We start from the raw sequence: 20,538 nt of genomic DNA on the forward strand, positions 1-20,538 counted from the left end.
CATTCCCACAGAATAACTAATACTAGCGTCTCTCTTCAGCTGAGATGAAGCACTGGAAATCATTGGGAAAGGACTAGCTAATAAAAAGTCAAAAAGTGAATTAAACTACAAAAGTACTCATATTTATTTTGTGTGTTTACGTGTGTCAGATATGCATGCGCTCTAAAACAGCTGTGTAAACCTCAACTTTAAAAATGCTACAGTATAAAGATTAACGATCAAGATTCCCAAAGCTAAGTTAACACTGCACCTTTTGCATGACAATGAGGTGCAAAAATGAGGTGTAAACACCAAGAGCACCTTAAGGTGGCTAAGAGAAGCCTATGAAGCTTCCCAGAGAGGTAATTTCTGATCTGAAGATAAGCCTAAAGGTTTAATCTGAAATGCTAACGAGTGAGGAAAACTGGAGAAGTTCTGAAGAAGGATTTAGACTGGAGATACCATCTTATCATAGGGTGGGATGGAGTGCTTTACCACGAGGCAGTCCCTGTTTCTACTGTGTCCGTCCCCACCCACAGCAGCCACACAGAGCGAGCAATACAGAGTAGCTGCCACAAATCAGAAGGGTAAGTGACAGTGCTTTTATGGTGCCAAATGGAAGTAACAAAATGCAGGAAGCATCTTGTCAGATGTCACTTAGCAGTGATATCACAGGGGAATCTGGGAACGGGATTTGCCTGCATAGTAGGAATTCCTCAGTCCACAAGAGGGAGAAGCAGAAATGGCAAGAGGGGCAGAATCTAATCTTGGCCTGTCGAACGAACGGGAAAGATTGCTCAGTTCCAACTTTATCTCAGGGAGCAAACACACGGTTTGGCACATTATCATTTTACTGACCAGGCTTGATTCCTGGAGGATTCCTGCCTTAATCACAAGACAGGAGGAAAAATACAATGCAAGAAAGTACCTCTTCTACACAGGGTCTAACAAAACAAGTGCAAAAGACTGACGGTGCACTTAAAACAGAAAGCTGCAAGGACAATGCTGAAAATGATTTTTCAGATGAAGTTTTGTAAGGAAATAAACACATACATCAAACATATTTCTGAAGACAGATCACAATTACCAAGGTCATTACAAATGTTTAAATTAACTGAATCCCTATCATACCTTTACTCAACACGCTCCTCAAAGTGCAGCGAAAGCAGCCCAGAGAGCTGCAGGCTGGGGATGGAAATGACCATCGGTTTCAATGGGCTGCTGAAGGAAGCCTCCAGCCCAGACCTAGAGCTGAGCACGGGGGCTGAAATACCAATTCCTACTTTCTGTAAATCATGGGGTGCCCAGAATGTGTTTTTCTTTCTCTAAACAAGGAAAGGCTGGATCGCAGTAAGATGAAGATTTTATTGTGTGAGTAGAAATGTTTTCTTCCTGAGCACATGGTCTGCATGTGAATGCATAAGTGTGAGAAAGACTCCAAAAAAATCAGGATATGATTATGAGATTACCTAGCTACCCATTTAGGATTTACCCGTGCTGGGCAATGTATTATTTCATTTGATACATGTGGGCTGGCTGGGAGAGGGCTGGTAAGCTTACACGTGCAGGGAAACCAACTTGGATCCTGGAAGCAACATCGTTGTGCTAACAAGGCACTCCACCTAAACTAATTAGACCTGCCTTTCATCAGGCTTAATTAGGTGGGGCACCATCCTGTGCTGTTGTGGCGAGACGGCTTCCGGTTCTGGAGCTGGCTCATCCACAGCCAGTCCGAGGCCTTCTGCACTTCGCTACCTGGTGCCATGCACCGACGACATGTGCATTGGAGCCAGGGCTCTCACCTGAGTCGGCCCACAGCTGAGCCCAGAGGCAGTGCCTCTCCTGAGCTGTTTTTCTGTGCACGTATCTGTGCAAAACCGTGTGCCTGCACCCCTGCTGCTGCATGAGCTGACTTTCACAACAGGCCTAAGACAAGGAAGGAACTATCTAGACAGACCACAGCAACGATTTTAATTCAACAAAGGGAAAAAAAAAAAAGCCAAAACAGATGAAAGGTTTAAGGGACTAACTGTACTCTGTTTCACTAAGAGTTTTGCAAACCACAAACAAAAAGGTCTGCATTTGGATCTGCCATAGAATTCAGATATTACTCTCATCCACATACCCATGTGTAGCCATTAAGTCAGTTTTTGAATCAGGTTAACCTGGAGATAATAAAATTTATGGTCTAAATATTCTGTCAAGAGTGAAAGTTCTTTGACTGTGGTGAAACAAATACTGGAGTAGGAAATAGAAGAGGAACCTCAGGAATGAATCCTGGAAGTACAAAGCACAGTGCCAATCTACCTGAAAAGTTCCACTTGGCCACTGGCATTAGATGTAAAGACAAAGTTTATTAGCAATCCTTAGCTCTTCATGAGGAAGATTGTGCAGAAATTTTAAATGATGGTCAGAATAAGGGCTCCCCATGTTACTATAGCAATGTAGAACAGGCTATTGATAAAATGTTAGGCCTGTTTAAATCAGTTTCCTGGGCTCCTGAAAAGGTTACAGTTTAACACAGAATTGTCCTCCATTTCCTCTCCATTTAATTTCCTTAAGGTCTTCAATATCAACATTAAGAATGTAGCTCCTGGAAGCATCCCAACCATAATTCACAGGAATTCTTTAAGACACATATCAACCTTAGTGTCCATATGCCTTGCTCTCGGCCTTGGAAAGACTGGCCATAGAGTCATCCCTTATGTTTTGAGCCACCACGCCAGCCATTTAAATGATATTAATTATAAAATATAATTAAATGGGCTTTTTTTTCATGGCTAAATGTAATTTCTTGAAAGCATTGTCCTTTGGGATGGAAGCTTAAAAAACTGATTTAGTTTGGAATTTTAATCTGTTTTCCTACAATAGATATTTTACATACCCAAAGGGTGATAAAGTCACCCTCACCGATTTAACTTATTTGAACTTTCTGCCCTTATTTAGCCTCTCAAAATAAATGAATATGACTGTCATCCTACAGCTGAAACCCAGAGATATTGCTACTCTGCATTGAGCAGAGCCACTCAAGTATGCAGCAGGTTGCAAAAAATGACCTGTTTTGACATATTTGGTTTTCAAGTGATACTCTGAGTAAGCCCTATCGACTGATCTGTAATTGTACCAAACGACACTGTGGGAAGTCAGAGTATTGCTCACTGCAGCTCGTGGGTCGGTCATGGAGCAGAATCAGCAGAAATAGCTTGAACAATCTGAAAGCACATGCAATTAAAAAAGTTGTTTCTTAATCCACAATCTTCCAGCTTTTGAAAATGCAGAACGTTTTGCACGTCAAGCTATGTGTCCGTCAGATAGCTCTCTGGTGGCACCCTGAGACGTAGGCATTCACTTTTTGCATGTCCACACACTGTAACTCTGAACATTCGGAGTGAGCCTCAAGTCACAAAATTAAAAATCTTCAGACCTGCAGTAGCTGACAACAGAGCTAAAATATTCACTGTGCTAATAATCTGTATTAATCTACCCTAGCAAACAATTTCAGCTGTTTGTAGCAGTGACTCAGTGTTCTGTATGTTTACTAAACTGCACGTACAGCCCTTTAGAATAATCTGTTTAAAATCACAGAGTAAGTCCCACGGGTAAAAGGGTGGGGAGGAAGAGGGAGATGTCAGTATCCTACAAACCAGCATCATTTGTTTTGACAGCTTTTACTATTCCGTATTAATCCTTTCACGTGGTGATCTCCACTGTGCCTCTGTGTCACCTTCAAACTGAGGCCATCACACCCTGGTCGCCAGCTTTTTAAAACATGTATTTGGGACACAGGTCAGAACAGGACCATATTTTCCCCAACACTGCGAGGGACACAGCCTCAGATTCATTACGTGGTTATCCATGATCAGAAATAGACCATACAGAATGCCAGATCGTAATTTATTTACGTTTTTGTCTTATAACTGGATCGTTTTAGCCAGAAGGTGATTAAACCCAGAGGTCTGAGTCCTGTATGACTACCTTCCTCAAATCTGGGGTCTCAGTCCTGACCCAAATCAGGCTGTTTACACTAGAGCTAAGCAATCAGAGAGATGCCTTGAAGGGGCAGATGGAGGATGAACTCCAACCCAGCAATGACAGGCAGGCTTGGAAGTGTAAGCACTTGTCAAATGGCTACAGCCAGCACAGGTAAGAACAGCCTTTCACTTTCAAAATACATTTAACTAAGACTCTCAAAATAGATTTATTTAAGCGCATCAAACCAAGTTCAAGGAAACCAAATGTCAGCTATACTAAAGGCACCCTTATTAACAATCTCAGGTAAAGTATCAGATTAAATGGACATGGAAATGGAAATGTTGCCCACTGAAGATCAAATATGCATTGGCCTCCTGCAGATTATTCCAGTGGTTACTTTTTATGCAGTAAATTTTATGGTATGTGGCACCTTTCAGAATTTCTCTGATTTAGCAGCATAATAGAGGCACCTCATGTTAGCCTTGGCCAAGGTCTCTGCATTGTCATTCTCTGAAGTAATTAATTCTGTGAAGTAAGTAATTCTGTGAATTAAGTAATTAATTCAGTGAAATTCATACAATTTCTGTAAAACACCTGATTTTAAGCTGCACAAGACTTTCCATTTAGGGCAATTTACAATAAGAGACATTCTAGCAGCACGCTAAATTGACCACATTTGGATGTGTTACAAAGGCAGGCTCAAAACGAGCAGCTGCTGCTGAAAAATGTGGTGTGAGCATCATCTCTTCTTGTGTTTCATTTTTTTGTTCCTGATCTATAAAGTGTGAGTAACAGATATTTGGCTTTTACCTGGGTAGTATGTTCCCACTGTAAATGGATGGAAATATTTAAAAGCTTCGTGCAACAGTTGAAACCCAGGAAGCTGCAAACAGTTTGTGACATTTCAGTAACAGGAATTTCAGGAAATACACTGCCCAAAGAACTTGAATTAAGATGAAGGCCCAGCATACATGTTTGACTAGGCTCTGGATGTGGACCATGTCCCATAAAATATTACTGCTAAAACAGAAAATACTCTAGTTAGACTGGAAACTTGTATCTGGATTTCTCTTCTTCAAGAAGGGTCTTTCGGAAGAAAGAGAGGAAAACATTTCACAAGTGTCAAATGCTAACAAGATCTATTATTGACAAACACTGTATTTGCATTTGCTAATGCATCGCCAACTTGTGAATGTTTACCCCTCTGAATTTTTGCTAACAGGATTGGCCCCATACTGCGCTCAGCTCATCAGATGACAGTCCCCGCAGAGCAGACGGTTATACCATGTCCTCCTGGGCTTTCCCAGACCAGCACGAGCACTCACAGTGCAGATCCAAATATCCTGCACTCGAGTCAGTAACAGCAGGGCCACAACTTCTTATAAAACTCAGAGAGGGAAGGAGGCAGGGAGGGAGGGAAGGAGGCAGGGAGGGAGGGAAGGGGAGCAGGAACACAGGCTGGCTTTGCCTCTTCTCAGAATAGCAGGCTGTTTTTTCAGAGAACGCAATGATTGCTATAATGGTGTCCTGCTTTTGTCAACCTAATCCACAGTATTTAAAGAAAAATACATTGTTTGTAAAATGTGACATTTTAGAATCATTTTGATATTAAGTACTAAGTTGTAAAACCTCCCTAAACACAAGCTTGCAGCACAAAAGGCCAAACTAGATTCAACCCATTTTAAACAAAAACATTGGGTGGCTGGATTGTGGTCTAAGGGCCTTGCCAAGCTGGATCCAAAGCCTTGCTCTATATGCCTGGAACCTGGAGTCTTCTACACACACTGCAAAAATGTCTGTTGAAGAATTTTTTAAGAGTGTGGAGGTGTTGTAGAGGAGTTTTCATATGCACAGATGTTTAATTTCCTCTTGGAAAGGTATATTTATGACAGCAGGATATTTATACTAGAATATCTACATTAAAAAGCATAGCTCTTTTAAAATTAAATCTAACTGTGTATTTAGTACTGAATAATGGCCACTGGTCAGGGCTCCTAGTAAACAACAAAACACCATGTCTACCCTTGGGTCAAATCCCACTCCTCTTCCAGTTGATGAAAGTCTGTTTGCCACTGGCCTTTGACAGGCACAGCGCTGAATACAAAATCAAAAGACATTAATTGTCAAATCAACACCCTGCTAGATTTTGGGGTTGTTTTTTGTTTGTTTGTTTGTTTGTTTGCAGGTTTTTTTTTACATTCTGAATCCCTAAAATGATTAAGTTCCTGAATGCACAACAAAGTCAATCAATAATACCTTTAGACATGAAAATATATTCTACAGGGACTGACGTATTTAGCTTTTTTAAAGTCTACTGCTTAAAAAATTTAAATCTTTGTAAGCATACATAGTTTTCCAGTGAACTGAATTAACTTAGGGAACCTGGCATATTTTATTAATAACCATAAATAATTAACAGTTATTTTCTTTCTGTCAAGAAGTATTGCAATTATACAATACTTAAGGCTGTCATTTACAGACACTTCTTACAAAGAAAACAATATTACAATAAAATGTTTCATTAACTATTAGCGTAACATTCTTTACCGGTTGCACAATGACATTATGCTTACATTAATAAGCATACCATGCTTAACTATATAAATCTTTTTTAGTCAACCAGAAGATGAAGATACTGATAATAAACCCAGAGCATTTCTGGGTGATTTGAACATTGAAAACAGTCCATACGTTCATTGTTCTGTATCACCGTTTATGAAATGGTGAGTCTAAGCCATATCTCAGAATGGATGCAATTCTGTAACTGAATAGAGGGAAAAGTGTGTTAGCAATCCTTTACTCCCTCTTTTAATTCTACCTGGATTATACATTCATTTTAAAATCTCTTAAAGTTCTAATCTTTATATTTGTTATCCTATAACTGTAGAGTTAATGTTGGTGGGCAAAATGTTTACCCTACAGAGGACAATGGGTGAATTAAAATTCTGTCCATCAAGGCCAGCCCTTTACCCTCTGTATACGCTCTACAAACCAAAATCAAACACTGCTCCCTCCACAACTAACAAATATGAAACAGTCAGCGGGAGTTCCTGCCCAACTACGGACCGAACGATTTGGCCACTGACAATCAAAACACAAAGTTAGAAGTACTTACTTTTTAAAACACAACAAGAAAGCAACTTACACTTGGAATCAGATCCTGCAGGAGGACAAAGTTTTGAACATTGGGACTGTCCAAGGACAGGCTGATGGCTCTGGGATTTGTGCGGTGCATTACCCTGGGAATGTCTCCACACAGATACTCAGATGCAGCCCCTCACACTCCCATGGCCAGCTGTGTCCGGGACACAATGCTGCAGCAGTGAGCTCAACCTTGGGGGAGGAAGGAGAAACTTATATATAGCTGCTGTGGGGATGAGCTGATGGGTGCTTTCAGGAGTCCATTTCAGCTCCCACTGGCTGGAAAATGCTGATGACATGGAAGTTGAAGGGGCTCAAATCAGTGGGACAATGAAGAGCCCTATTCATCACTAAGGCATGCACAAACTGTGCCCCGCAACCTAAAAAAAAAAAATAACTTGGCCTGCCAGAAGTTTGGTTTGGGTGCTTTTCTTTGTTTTGGTTTGTGTTTTTTTTTTTTCTCAGATCGAGTACACATTTCTCAAACTCATATGGAACTGATTCAGTACACTGAAGACTGCAATGTCAAAATCTTACCCACAGCAACTATTATCATTCTATGCAGAAAACAAAAGAAACACAGATTTTATCAACTCTGATATTAGCAATGGTAAAGACTTATTGTCTTCACAGAGGCCTTAAGCAATCCAATACGAATGACAGCTGAGTAAAGCAATATAGGGCTTCCAGGCCTTGACCTGTGCTTAAAGAGCAGAGTGAATATGGGGACACAATGAGAGCATGCCACTAGGAAGATCTCTTCTTTGCCACCTTGGGCTCTCGGTTGCCTGGATCATTCAGAAAGAAATCACCCATCAGAGAGAACTCCTTTTAATAACCTGTGACTGGTTTTATGGGTTTATCCTACATAGCCAAGTGTGGTATCATCAGTGAAACGACAACCTCAACAAAAAAACCCAGTGGTTTGGCTCCTCAATTGTTCTTCAAAAACGCACTGCTGCTGATCGTTACAACATACCTGCTTATCTTGGCAAAGGAAAGGTACTGCCTCCACCTGGGTGAGGATGCCATCTATATATATCCTTAGGTTTTCAGCTCGCAGTCCCTTTGGAGCCTCTGTCTGACGGCCAGAGCCAGTCCTGACACTGGGCAAGGAGAACTGCACGACCCGGAGCTACCTTTAGCAACTGGGCAGCTCCGGGAGGTAGGTATCTCCCCAGCCATGGTAATGAATGGATGTCTCGGCCAGCCCAGAAGAGCCCAGCCTGCCTCAGAAATACAGCAGGATGGTGTGAATGCAGGCAGGGAGTCCCGCTGGCATCTTGGGCCGCTCGCCCCACGGCCACAGATGGCAGCTGGGCCCCAGGGAGTGACAGGCTCCTGATGGCAGCAGCACGTGTAGCATCTTCATGTGACATCCACAGGTGGGGTGGAGGGGAAAACAGTTTTTATCCGTTGCTATGGAGTCATGATTAGCTTGTATGTCTTCAGAGCCTGCCGAGGAGAAATGAAGGCTATTTTCTTATATAGATGTCATGAAATCAATCCCTGCAGAATTTCTGGAGTCAAAGGCTAAACAGGTTTGCCTGAATACCTTCTGTTACTTGATACATAAATGAATCTAGCTGGGAGACCTAAAATGAGTGTCATTTTTCAGCTGGAGCTAATCGCAAAAAATCACTCTTTAGTCTCATTTGGAGTTGTTTATGCGCACAATAACATAACAAAAGTGTGTTAAATAAAATGCAGCAATTATCTTTGCAGAAAATGAGTCTTAGAAAATTAAGAGAAAAAACCCTCCCTTACTGCAAAGCATAGTGACTTCAGAAGAAACTTTTCCCTTATTCTCTCCAAATGCTAAAAGAAAACCTGATGTTCTTCTTTTAAAATGTGTCTGCCTCTAGGTCTTTGGCACAGGTTTACTGATGGGAGGGCCGGCAATCTATTTAATGACTGCATTGACGTCAATAGCATAACTGAAATACTTACTAAGATGCATGAGTCCAACTTTCAGGGGGTGTGTGTTTGCAGGCAGGCGCAACACACGAAACGGACTCCCTGCGGGAATGAACTACCCCAAAAAGAGCAAGAAACGGCCTCTGGACATACCCAGCATGGTCTGGAACTTGGTCAGCTACGCTTGCTTTTTCCACAGGTGGCTTTTAAAGTTCACTTTGAAACACACTTTTAATTTCTCAAGCAGTAAGAGTCAATTCACTTAATTTTACTCAGTCACCTCATTAAGCAGATATCTGATTTCTTTTACAGTTTTGCTTAGTTTCTAAATAATCTGCATCATTATAGCACTGCATCCTTTACAAATAATATTTGTAGGTAATAATATTTATAGGTAAGTCTTCAGCACCACTGAATTTACTGTGCACAATCAGTTACTTTTTAGGTCAGCTATTTGGTTGTATGTGGCTCCTCTTGCACACTTGTTAAAACCCTAAGCCACCACATCTATTTGACTTGTACAATCTGTCTCAAAATCAAAAGGTCAGATCTTCAGCCAAACTCACAGCAGATTTTCAGAATGAATCCTCTATTTCGTATATGCCCAGAGCTACTCTCTGCACGCCAAGCAGAGGAAGTATGGTGCAAGAGCACTAGCTCCACACTAATTACTTGGGATTTAGATATTTGTAACCAAGAACTGACTTTGATGCACTGGGCTTGTTAACTCATACGAAAAGTTGTGACTCTCATTAGCACAAGCACCAGCATTACCCAGTCTTTTGTTTATGCTTTATACAAACGTTCGTGCACAAGTCTGTGTACATCTTACACCCACATAAAAAATGAAAGAGTACAAGTTCTGAGTTCGTGTAAAGGCATGTGAGAAGTGCAGACAAACGTGCAGATGTACAGGAAAGCAGAGGCTAAGGCACAAGCAAGAAAAATACCAGTCTTTCACTCCCATCCCCAGAGAGGAATTTTAACAAAGCTTTAATCCCATGAGCCCTGAAAAGCCTGTGTGTGACATATCCCAAAGCACTACACCCCCCCAAGCCTCGTGTTGCAAAGCAAATCAGCTATATTATATTGCTAGGTATATAATTAATTGTGAGGACATACTATAATTATTCAGTGTTGAAAGTATCCAAGGGGCACTTGGTTGCCTGCTCTTCAGAAAAGTTTCTGCAAACGTCTCACAGCTCCAGGAAGCACACAACGCTGTTTGACCCTAACGCTGTGCTTTGCTCCTGCCAGCCATCAGTAACATTTAAATGCAACGACCTATCAAACGAACCACTATGGGAGAATATGCTCCATGTAGGTATCGATCTTTTGGCAGAAACGTGCCACCTCTTCCCTGTCCCCGTCCTCATCTGGAAAAGGCTTCTCACTCCCTGTTGCATCACAACCAGTACAGCGCCTTCTCCACAACCTCTGCGATGGGGTGGGGTTCATTCACGGCAGTGCCCACAGGTAGTGCACAGGCTTTTACTCATGCACTGCAAAGGCCAGGTGATGGCATGAAAAGCCTAGCTAGTTCAGACAAACATGAAGACTAGGTACAAGACCATTGTCATGCAGTGAGAGTGAGGCCTTGATATTGGGAATCTAAGCAAACAGCACTGATCCTGTGCTGAGCTCAGAGAAAGGCTAGGACAATATGAAAAAGTCCTGGGAAAAATACAAAGGAAGCAAAACAGGTGGAGAAAAGATTGTACCAAAATGGGTGGAAGAATGAGAGGCTTAGACTGAATGTGGCAGTCAGTGAAAGATGATTTAAATCAGCAGGAATTAGGGCCATTGAAGTAAGTAAAAAAGGAGAAAGGAACAAAACTAAGTAGGAACAGCCAGACTTGTTCCTAGTTAAAGATTTTATTAGCTGAATCAACTGGGTAGGATCTAAAGACCTCTCACTGATGCCAGGCAGGAGAGAGCCGAATCGAGAAGAGAAGGCACTTCACTGAGCCCAAGGTAGCCCAAAGGTCAATGAAAAGAACTGTGGCAGAGGTGTACTTAAAAAAAAAAAAAAAAAAGGAGAATAGCAGAAAGAAACAGTACAGGTACTTGTGCAACAATGTGTTTATATCATTGTTTCTGTAACTCCAGGGAAGGTAGTTGGGTAGCACCCGTTTATAATGCTGGCCCTGCGCAAATGCACTCTGTAATGCTACACACTGCTTAGGAACCTCATGGTCTGAAGGATTCCCACTATTCTTCCCAGCTGTGAAGTACATGAGCTAATTAAGGATTTATGTACTTTTTGCTACGGCTTCATATTTCCATGTTATGGTTTCTCAGTTAATTAATAAAAGCAATTTTGTTCGTTCCTGTGATCTGCAGCTATAACAAAATAACAGGAAAAGTCTGCCAGATTTACTTAAGCTGATACTAAGGACAAAACACAGGATGTTCAATACATATTCCTCTTCCTTTTATGGCTCTGGTTATAAGGTTAAGAAAGCTCTGAAATTTACAGTGACATCAGTATCAACTTCAAAAGTACTTTGTCCCATGAAAAACCCAGCCAGAATTTTTCATGCTTTCACGAAAATGAAAGCAAAAAAGAAAGAATTTCATCATTTCAACATAGCTCATTCATTTCACCATGGGCCTGGGTCCTTGGTGATGCAACTCCTTGGGAGTACACTAGCAACAGATTTGGCTCCTCTGTTTGAAACAACTGACAAATCCTGTAATTTTCTAGCTGGAGTAAACAGCTGGCATGTATTACTTCCAGTGCAAATGCTGAATGTAATTTGTCTCCCTCCAGGGTAATTTTATTAATGTACGCTAGTTTGCTTTAAACCCTGAGTTCTGTACTTTTCATAACAGGATATAAATCACTCTACTAATGACAAATAAAAGCAGACATATACGAGGTGCTCATAGTGATGTCAATTGATTGTAGTAAATCTATGAATCAATGTGTGACATGGGAGAGCTAAAATAAAATTCCGAGCTTTGTAGACTAACCAATCTAGAGAATATAAACACATTTCATTTCAAAACACATTCTTTTATCTAGAGGGATGTAAAGCAGCCTAGTCCCAATGCAAACATTACTGTTTCCTTCTACAAAACTTTCAGGAAAAACACTCTGCATCCTTTCAGGCACAGGAGCCGTTGGCACCTAACTGGAAGTGTTCTGATAGGAAAATCTCTCCTTCCTTTTGTAATTTCCAAATCAGAAGCCATCTAGGGGAAAAAAGCTGCAAACACGGAAGGAAAATCCCCTCAAGATCTTTGTTCTTGCTGCATTTAAATGGAAACTTCCTTAGAAAGTAAATGGCCGTCATTATTTTCTGCTATACTGAAATGAATTACAGTATGTAATAATGGCTGTAAATAGGTAAAGGAAGGCAATCGCTAAACTGATTGAGGCAACCTCTGTAGAGAATGACTACAGCCTCCATGAGAAGCAAGCGGGGCTCTACAGGAACCTGGAGCACACTCTGGGCAGCAAAGTGGGGACACCAAATGCGACAAGTAAATAAGGTCAGACATTCTGAGTGGTACTGACTTACATGCTACAATAGCACAAAATAAGAAAATAAATAACTGCAGGATAGAGTAACACTGGCATTCCTCACTACACCTCTATTTTCAAGTGAGCATGGGGAGAACATGAGCTGAGGGTACACAACCTATCACAGAAGTGAGTAGGTGTGTGTCTGGATGCTGGCCTGACCTGAGAAGAGCGCATCCCCTCTCTCAGCTACGACACTAAGCCTTGTCAACTACCTGGCTATTTGTGAGTGTGGCAGCTCGACTAGGCTGTTTTTCAGAGTCTTCCTTCAATATGTCTGAGCTGCTGTCCCTTCTCAGCAAGCTCACTCCCGATGCCCTCAGCCAGGGGTGTGACAGTGAGGCAGATACAATGTCTTAGGCTGGCCAGGAAGGGGTTGCTTCAGCCTAGAGACTAGGTCCTGTGAGAGCTGGTAAAATTAATCAACAAAAATAATCTGAAACTGAATTGAAGAACCCCAGGCTTTTTCATTAACAATGTCAACACTGGCTTCTTTCATGTAGGAAATTACACAACTTCCTATCAATCTCATAAATATTTCTTATTCTTACCTACAAACTGTCACAATTCACTTAAGTTGTAAAGATACAACTTACATTTTTTGTTTCATTTGAAGACTTCACCTCAAGTCAGTTAAGTTACATGGTTAAGGACTCATTTACTTGAGGCGCCTCAAATCCAGCCTATACTTCCCTACTTTTTACAAATTCCACAAGCTGCTGAGCTGTAGTTTTCTTCCACAGTCCTTTTGTTACCAAATAAAAACCTGCATACTGAAAACGCATCCAGCATGGCTCATTTCTGCATCTGGACATTTTAGTTTTTCACATCTCAGGTAAGATGCTAGTATAATTTATTTTAGATATATCCACTTACCCACATATAATTGCTAGCACTGAAACATTAAAAACCATGAGTCAGGATCACAAGGTTAAAAATGCCAAAAGTTGGATTCTTCTCAGTTACTTTCTCTTTTTGGGCTTTGCGGGGTAACACAAAACTTGATCTACAATTATGTGTGTCAGACACTTCAATCAAAAAGGAAGCTGAAATTTTCATGTATTCCCAGCATTAGAAGCTTGGGTTAGCTAAAAAGTAACAAATACCCTACGGCTCATGTTGGCAATACTGTAGAAAAATATCCACGAAGTGTTAAAGAGCTGAAAGCAATTGTTTCCACAGAAAGTATTAAGAAAATTAAGCTAAAAATTCCTGGAAGGGAATTCTCTCCTCGTTATTAGATCCTGTGGCCTATATAAACAGATCTATGGAAAGCTTCTGAAAGTTTCCGTGATTTTTTTTCACACAGGCTGCAAAATCAAAGTCTTGCTAGAACAGACATTTAAATAAAGTGACGAGTTGCATTCCTGCTAGCCCTGACTCGACACTGTTCACAGAGAGGGAGTGCAGAAGGCATTTAAGATCATGATGTCCAATTTTCTTTCTGCATCAGAGGTTTCCATGTCCCATTAACAAGTTTTGAGAAACCTAATCTGGAAGTCTCCAGGACTATACATGTCCCCAGACAGTAAATAATACACAGCATGAAAGGAAATTATACTTACCCAGGTTTCACACACTGTAAAAATTAAGCTTTATTAGTCTCTTTAAGCACATAATTATTGGAAAGGCTGAGAGTAAACCCTACAAATGGGCACTCCTCCAAATCTTATCTCCTTCTCTGTGGGAGTAACCTTTAAATTAGAGCAAGCAGGGCCAGCTGTGTTCTTGAGAGGGGTCCCACAAGCCCTCAGCACTGCATGGCTAAATCCAGGTGTAAAAACAAACTTGTCATGAGCAAGTTGCCTCTGCTTCCCATCCTCAGTGCTTCATCCTACCTGAGCAGCCCCCTGCTCCCACCACGACTGCTCCCTGCCTCCACTTGCTGGGCTCACACTGCTGCCTACCCCACCTTGCTTTGGCACCCAGGCAGACACTGCTCCCCCTCGGTGGTCCTTTGCTCGCCTGGGCCCTAACGCAAGCTGTACACAGTGTGCTGACTGGTGCCCTCCATCCAGCGGCTTTGCTCGGTGTTATTCTCCTCCATGACTGTAGTCAAACCTACTTCTGTTTGCTGTGGTCTCTGACCCAACACAGGGGTGAGGACAAGGTGACTGATACCATGTGTGGGGGAGGAGCAGACAGGAAAGAAGATGCGATTAACCACACTCACTGACTTCGGCTCTCGTTCGATTGCTAAATGTAGATTTCAAAAGACTGCATGCAAACAACGAGACAAAAAAATGCTGTACCAGGGCAGCCTAGTAAAAGCAGAAGAAATCTCACCTGACAAAGGTTTTTGAGATTGCAATTTTTTACACAGATCACATGGAAACAAACTGAAATAAACAGGATGAAAAAAAATACAGCTGTGTCTGAGCCTGTTCAAGGCTTGTAGGCTAGGGCTTGTCCAGGCCTGTGCAGCACAGGGACTCAGAAGAATAGCAGTCACTGTGGCCATGACTATCAAACCAAAATCATGTTCGACCTTTATGCTAACATACAAGGATAAACCCCAAACCCAAACTATTAAAATAACAATATTTTGGTCCTGATGGTTCTTTTGTATTGGTTTTGCACAAGTAACTCAGAAGAGGCTCTGTGAGCCCAGAATTGTACCAGGAGGAAGGGGCAGAGAAGCAGCTGTTAACAAAATGATGTGCAATAAGCCTTCATCTGTATTTGACCTTGCAGGTGATTATCAAAGTCACACACATACCTTGCAGGTTAACTCTGGAGACCGGTGGCTGACTTGATGCTGGAGATCTCCTAAGAGGGATAAAGAATACTCTATAAATAGGTATTATTTTATCATTTCAAACCCTGCTGGCAGTTCAAACTGCCCAATCCCACAGTTAAAAGTCTCTTTTCATACTCATAAAGAAGCTGAAAACACTTTAAAATGATCTGGCAGTTAATGAGCAATATCAATAGATCTGTTAGGAAAACCCAAAGATGTATGCCCCCTGGCTAGGCACAAACACATGCTGGAAAGAAGGTATACCAGGAAAGATGTGCCATCATCCCACAATGCCTTTGCAACTTTCTGCTCAAAATATGCCTGGAAGTCAGCAAGGGCTGGTGTCTGTGGCTGAAAGGGTCAGTGGGTCCCCCAGAACCAAGGCCTTCTCCTGAAAAGCTTTTCCCTACAAGGTCTGGACTACACCTTGAAGTAATGTCAAATGCTATACCAGCATGCAGGCTGCAAGGCAGTGCAGTAGGTAAGGTGAGAAATGTACGGCTTTAAATGCTACAGTTAACAGTTTGAATTGCACCAGGAAGCAAGTACGAAGACGCTGCAGCCATGTTTCAGTATAAGAACTGAAACAGCTGAAGGAAGTTTTTTGACTAGGAGCAACAATTTCATCAGAAAAGCCTGAATTTCAGAAGGACCAAAAGCTATTTGAAAAATTCGTTCAAGTAAGGCAAACAGGGTCTGACTGGAAAAAGGGTGCAGTATTTCTCCACGTCAAAATATTTCATTGTGAGATTTGCCAAATAAAACTGTTAATTTTTCAAGTTGAAACCATAATTTACTTGGGAAAAAGAGACTTCTCTTTTAAAGAAGTTAAAAAGAGTTGACACCAAAATCAAGTTCCTTCATTTTGGATTGAATGCGGTATTTCAGGCTGACCAAAACCGACACTTTGGGCTTTTGCTTCCCTAAGAAGTTTCTGATACATTTTAACTGAAGCCAGATTTCCCCACACTCTCTTTTAGCCAACCTCCTAACCCCAATTTTTTGAGTCAGCCACTGAACTGAAACATCCATTATTTGCCAGCTCTCCTTTGAAGCTAAAATCAAAGCAAGTGAGCAGCTCAATTCTGCTGCAATTGTAGCTCCAGGGGGTTCTTCAGAAGTGCTCCAGGAAGGCCTTGCTAACCAGGTAAGATCTGCGTTAGAGTAATGCAGCTACAGCCCTGCTCCAAACTCTCAGCCCCAGACTCCCAATCTGCTGGCAGTGCATGGGCTGCTGGGGCTCTAAAGCCTGCTCCTGAGCAGCAGGCTCCCCTGGGCGCAGCAGCCACTTGCCAGCTGGGATTTCAAAGACTCAGCTTTTCTGGAGGGAGCTGTGGGACCCAGAATCTTCGAAGGGTTCAGCACAGGGCACACATGCTGGATGCTGACTTCTCTGAAAATCTGCCCTGACCTGCCTCTGCTGAGCCTTTGAAAAGCCAAATCTTGAAATCTCTGAAAAACAGAAACTCCTCAATAGGGCCACCATGCTGCAGCTGCAGCACTTCCAGTATCTGGGGAGACATGCTCCAGGTATCTCCAAACCCTGCACTGAGTTGGACAGACATGTCAGGGGAGGTATGAACCAGTATTCAGCAGGGTATTCCCCAATGCAGAGCCTGAAAAGGGAACAGCACTGCTCCTGGCATCCTTGAATTGCGTCCTGGCCATACCCATCCTGGTTTCTATGGCAACCAGGGCACAGGCAACAGAGGCCCAGAGATCTGGGTTTTGACAGCACTGTCCCTTCTTAGACACCCCGAGGTTCAAGTGTACACGGCTCCCGCTTCCTGCTCCTTCTCTCTTGCCACTGGGTATGAAGAGGAGTAGGCACCAGATGCTTTCTGACCATGTCCTGGGCCACATCTGCCAAACTTAGGCACTCTGAAACCATTAATCATACTCTCCTCTTTTTCCGATCAGGAAACTGTCTTATAAACCCTGACGTTAAAGTCCAAAAAATATGACTTCTAGTTGTTTGTTTTTTATTCTTTTTTCCTCCAGCCCTTAACATTCATATTTTCCAGCATTTCTGTAAATATGTGGCACAGCATCCTCTTTTTTGTTCTTAGGGTGGGGAGGTGGAGGAGAGTTAAAAAAGGGGAGAGGAGGGACTAAAGAAAAGCTGAGATTCTCATGATCTGCAGAGCAGAAGTTTAAGTAAAATACCACATATCATGAGACATATGATAAAATCATGAGCTGGCAGCACGGCTGTAACCCAGCAGAGCTGTTTGGAAACTGTGCGGGAAGCTCCACAGCGCCTGGAAGCACATTCTGCCACGGACTTGGATGTTTGGTATATAATGGTTTAAACAGTTAATGACTTTTTCTTTGGCTGGCCACATGACTTTATACCTCAATCAAATCTGGGAATGTTTTCAAAAGGACACTGCAAGATGCCTCCGTGTCCTACAGGTTACACCCTCGCTTCCTTCCGGCCCCATCCAATTTCAGATTCCTCATTAGGAACTGCTGAAATGCTTGAGCTGTTCAAAAAAGCAAAGCTTAAAAAAAGGCATCTATTTCAGCCATCTGTTTTTCTATTAACCTCAATCTTGGAATGTGGTGATTCCTTCCTATCAAAATTTGCAAACAGAATTCAACAGGACAAAAACCTTATGCCTGGATAAAATGCTGGGCTTTATGTAAACCAGAAGATTGCATAGGAAGGCAAAAAGCAGAGTCCATGGTGGGCACTCAGGTGATGCCACTCGTGTGCAGCAGTGAAGCAAGCCAATGGCGTCCCACTGGGATGCACTTTTGCACCTCATCCTTTGCTTCAGGAGCCTGCAGGACACTTTCAGCAAGCAGCGCCTGCCAGTCCCAGGGTGGGATGGGTGGGTATATAACCGACATAACCAGGAACGAATTATGCTGGTTTCACGCAAAACAGCTCTCCTGGGGCAAAACAGGCCAGAAAATGACGATGACTGGCTCATTATAAATAGCTAAGGGGAAACGGTGGTTTGGAGGCCAAAGGCGTAAAAAGGCGTTTGTTTGGTTTCTCCCGTTCAGCAGGTATAAACCCCAACATCCTTCCTCCTCTTCAGTTCAGTGCATCACTTTCCCCATTCAGTGCAATTACAGTGTCAAACGAAGCGACGTAGGATCCCTGGCCTGCAGGCAGCACAGGCCCGCTCTCTGGGCAGCCCCATGGAGCCGAGCTGCAGGACACTGCTGCCTGCCCTGCCGGGGAAATCCTCACTGTCCCCACAGCCTCGTGCTTGGGGTTTCCCTCCTTGGCATCTGCCCTTTGGCTGTGACCACCTCACTTGTGAAACAATGGTGGAAACGCAGGGCAGCACCACAGCTTGACCAAACACCAGCCAGGCCTCTGCTCGGAGCTGGGCACCTAATGAAGGCCTGGGACAGCCAGGGTGGCAAAGTGTGGAAAATACCACATCACACACACCCAACTTGCCCAGAAACACATCGCACCCCCTTCCCAAGCAGAAACACATCACTCCCTCCTCAGGCTTGCCATGCTTTTCCAGTTTCTCCAGCCAGGCGCCATGACTGAGCAGTGAGGGCTGCGACACCAGCAAGCCAAGAGCCTTCCTCGGGGCTGAGGGGGCACAGACAGGCGTGAGGAAGGGGAATGGGGTGAGGGGGGTGTGCTCGGCGGGTCGGTGCCCCGGGGAAGCGGTGCCCCGGGGAAGCGATGCCCCGAGGCGGCGCCCGCCCGCCGGCGCTCCCCGAGGTGGGAGACGACGGCGGAGCGCTCTGGCGCCCCCTGGCGTCCCGCGCAAGAGGCGGAGCGGGCCGCGGGCAGCGCGGCGGCAGCCCGGGGCCCGAGGGGCCACAGCACGGGCGGCTGCGGCCGGGTTCCCGTCCCCCGCTCGGACCCCGCCGGCCTCTGCTGAGTGCGAGCCGTAAGGGAACGAAAGAAGACGGGCTTACTTGTTGGAGGTGCCGTGCAAATTGGTAAGGAGCGTGAAGTTGTTCCTCACACTTCGTAGACTTGCCAGCACCTATGAGGGAGGCAAAACCAGAGATGTTATCTTCTCCACCTAAGGTTGGTTTGGTTTTATTTGTATTTGAAAGGCCAACAGGCTGTCAACTCACCTGGGCGAAAGGTGTGACAATCAGGTCATCCCCATGCCTAAGGAGAAACGGAGAAAATTCATAAGTTTACCTCAAACAGGGCATCATTCACCCCAGAGAAAGAGCATTTTACTGAGGCGTTTCCCCAGGCAGCGCCCACAACAAAAAAACATTAACCCATGCAGCGTTTATTTAACACCAGATAAAATCTTTTTTCCTAATGGAAAGGTCTTGCAGTCTATATCCAAAACAACCTGGCTGGAGTGACTGTTCAGATTGGTAACACCAGGCAATAAAAGCCAGGAAATTCAAAAGTTAAGGCAGCACACTTGCACCATGGTGGAAAAAAAACTGTAACAGTCCGGGGAAAGGTCAGCTTTGAATTTCCTGGCTTTTGTTGATCTCTGTCACGGTCTTTAGTGTTATTCAGACTCTGGGTTTTGTCCAGCCATTTTGATCATGGAAGATTTGAGCAGAGGTTCTGAGAAAAATACATTGTCACCATCAATAAGAGGGATTTTTTTTTTTCCAATATTATATATAGCACTTGTGCATATATGAAAAATCCACTATGATTTGCCTAAGTGAGACATGGCAGGGTAGAGATATTGTTGTACAGCACAGACCTGACCAGTGGCTGGAAAGCAAGCAACCCGGTGTGGCTGGTGGTGGGCTCCCGACCCTCCAGGTGTTCTATACCATGTGCATCTGATGCACTGAACAAGGGCAGGAGAGCAGGCATGGCTTCAGGATGCCACAGGCACCTCTAGAGAGGCATCCACCAGTGGTGGACCCCTTCAGAGGGGTATTCTCTCTGGCTGTGCTGCCACAGAGCACGTCCACTTGTCCAGACTCAAGTATCAGTGCTGCTAAGTCCACATTTTAATTAAAGTTGTCTCAGCAGTAATGTCAAAACCAGGTCAGTGTGAAGATGCCAGCTCCCCCAAGTGCCACAGGAGCCTTGATGCCTGCAGTAAACAGACACCTCTAACTGCAGGCAGCTATGGAGCTGGGGGAAATGAGGGTGCTGGGCACAGCTGCGTAAGGCTTTCCCCGCCCCAGCACAGCTGTCTCTCCAGCACACGGATGGGAACCCGGGGCAATTGTTAAAATCCACCGTTTACACAAAACATGGTATTTGCATCATTTGGAGTGGTTACTTTGTCTCTGGTAAATATTTACTAAATGTTAACTAACAGGGAGGGATATTCTCTTT

The 20,538-nt window shown here is 43.5% G+C and overlaps 1 protein-coding gene across 1 annotated transcript in view; it reads right to left on the minus strand.

Moving 5' to 3' along the window:
* Window positions 1-20,538, minus strand: part of PDE4B (phosphodiesterase 4B) — a 192,491-nt gene that overhangs the window by 40,017 nt on the left and 131,936 nt on the right. Inside the window, exons 4-6 of the mRNA XM_064454875.1 lie at window positions 19,344-19,380; window positions 19,179-19,249; window positions 15,258-15,307 (exon numbers count right to left, since the gene is read on the minus strand). Coding sequence (XP_064310945.1) covers window positions 15,258-15,307; window positions 19,179-19,249; window positions 19,344-19,380 — 158 coding nt within the window. The remainder of the gene's footprint in view (window positions 1-15,257; window positions 15,308-19,178; window positions 19,250-19,343; window positions 19,381-20,538) is intronic.

The sequence above is a fragment of the Phalacrocorax carbo genome, chromosome 6 (genome assembly GCF_963921805.1).
Source record: "Phalacrocorax carbo chromosome 6, bPhaCar2.1, whole genome shotgun sequence".
NCBI lineage: Eukaryota > Metazoa > Chordata > Aves > Suliformes > Phalacrocoracidae > Phalacrocorax > Phalacrocorax carbo.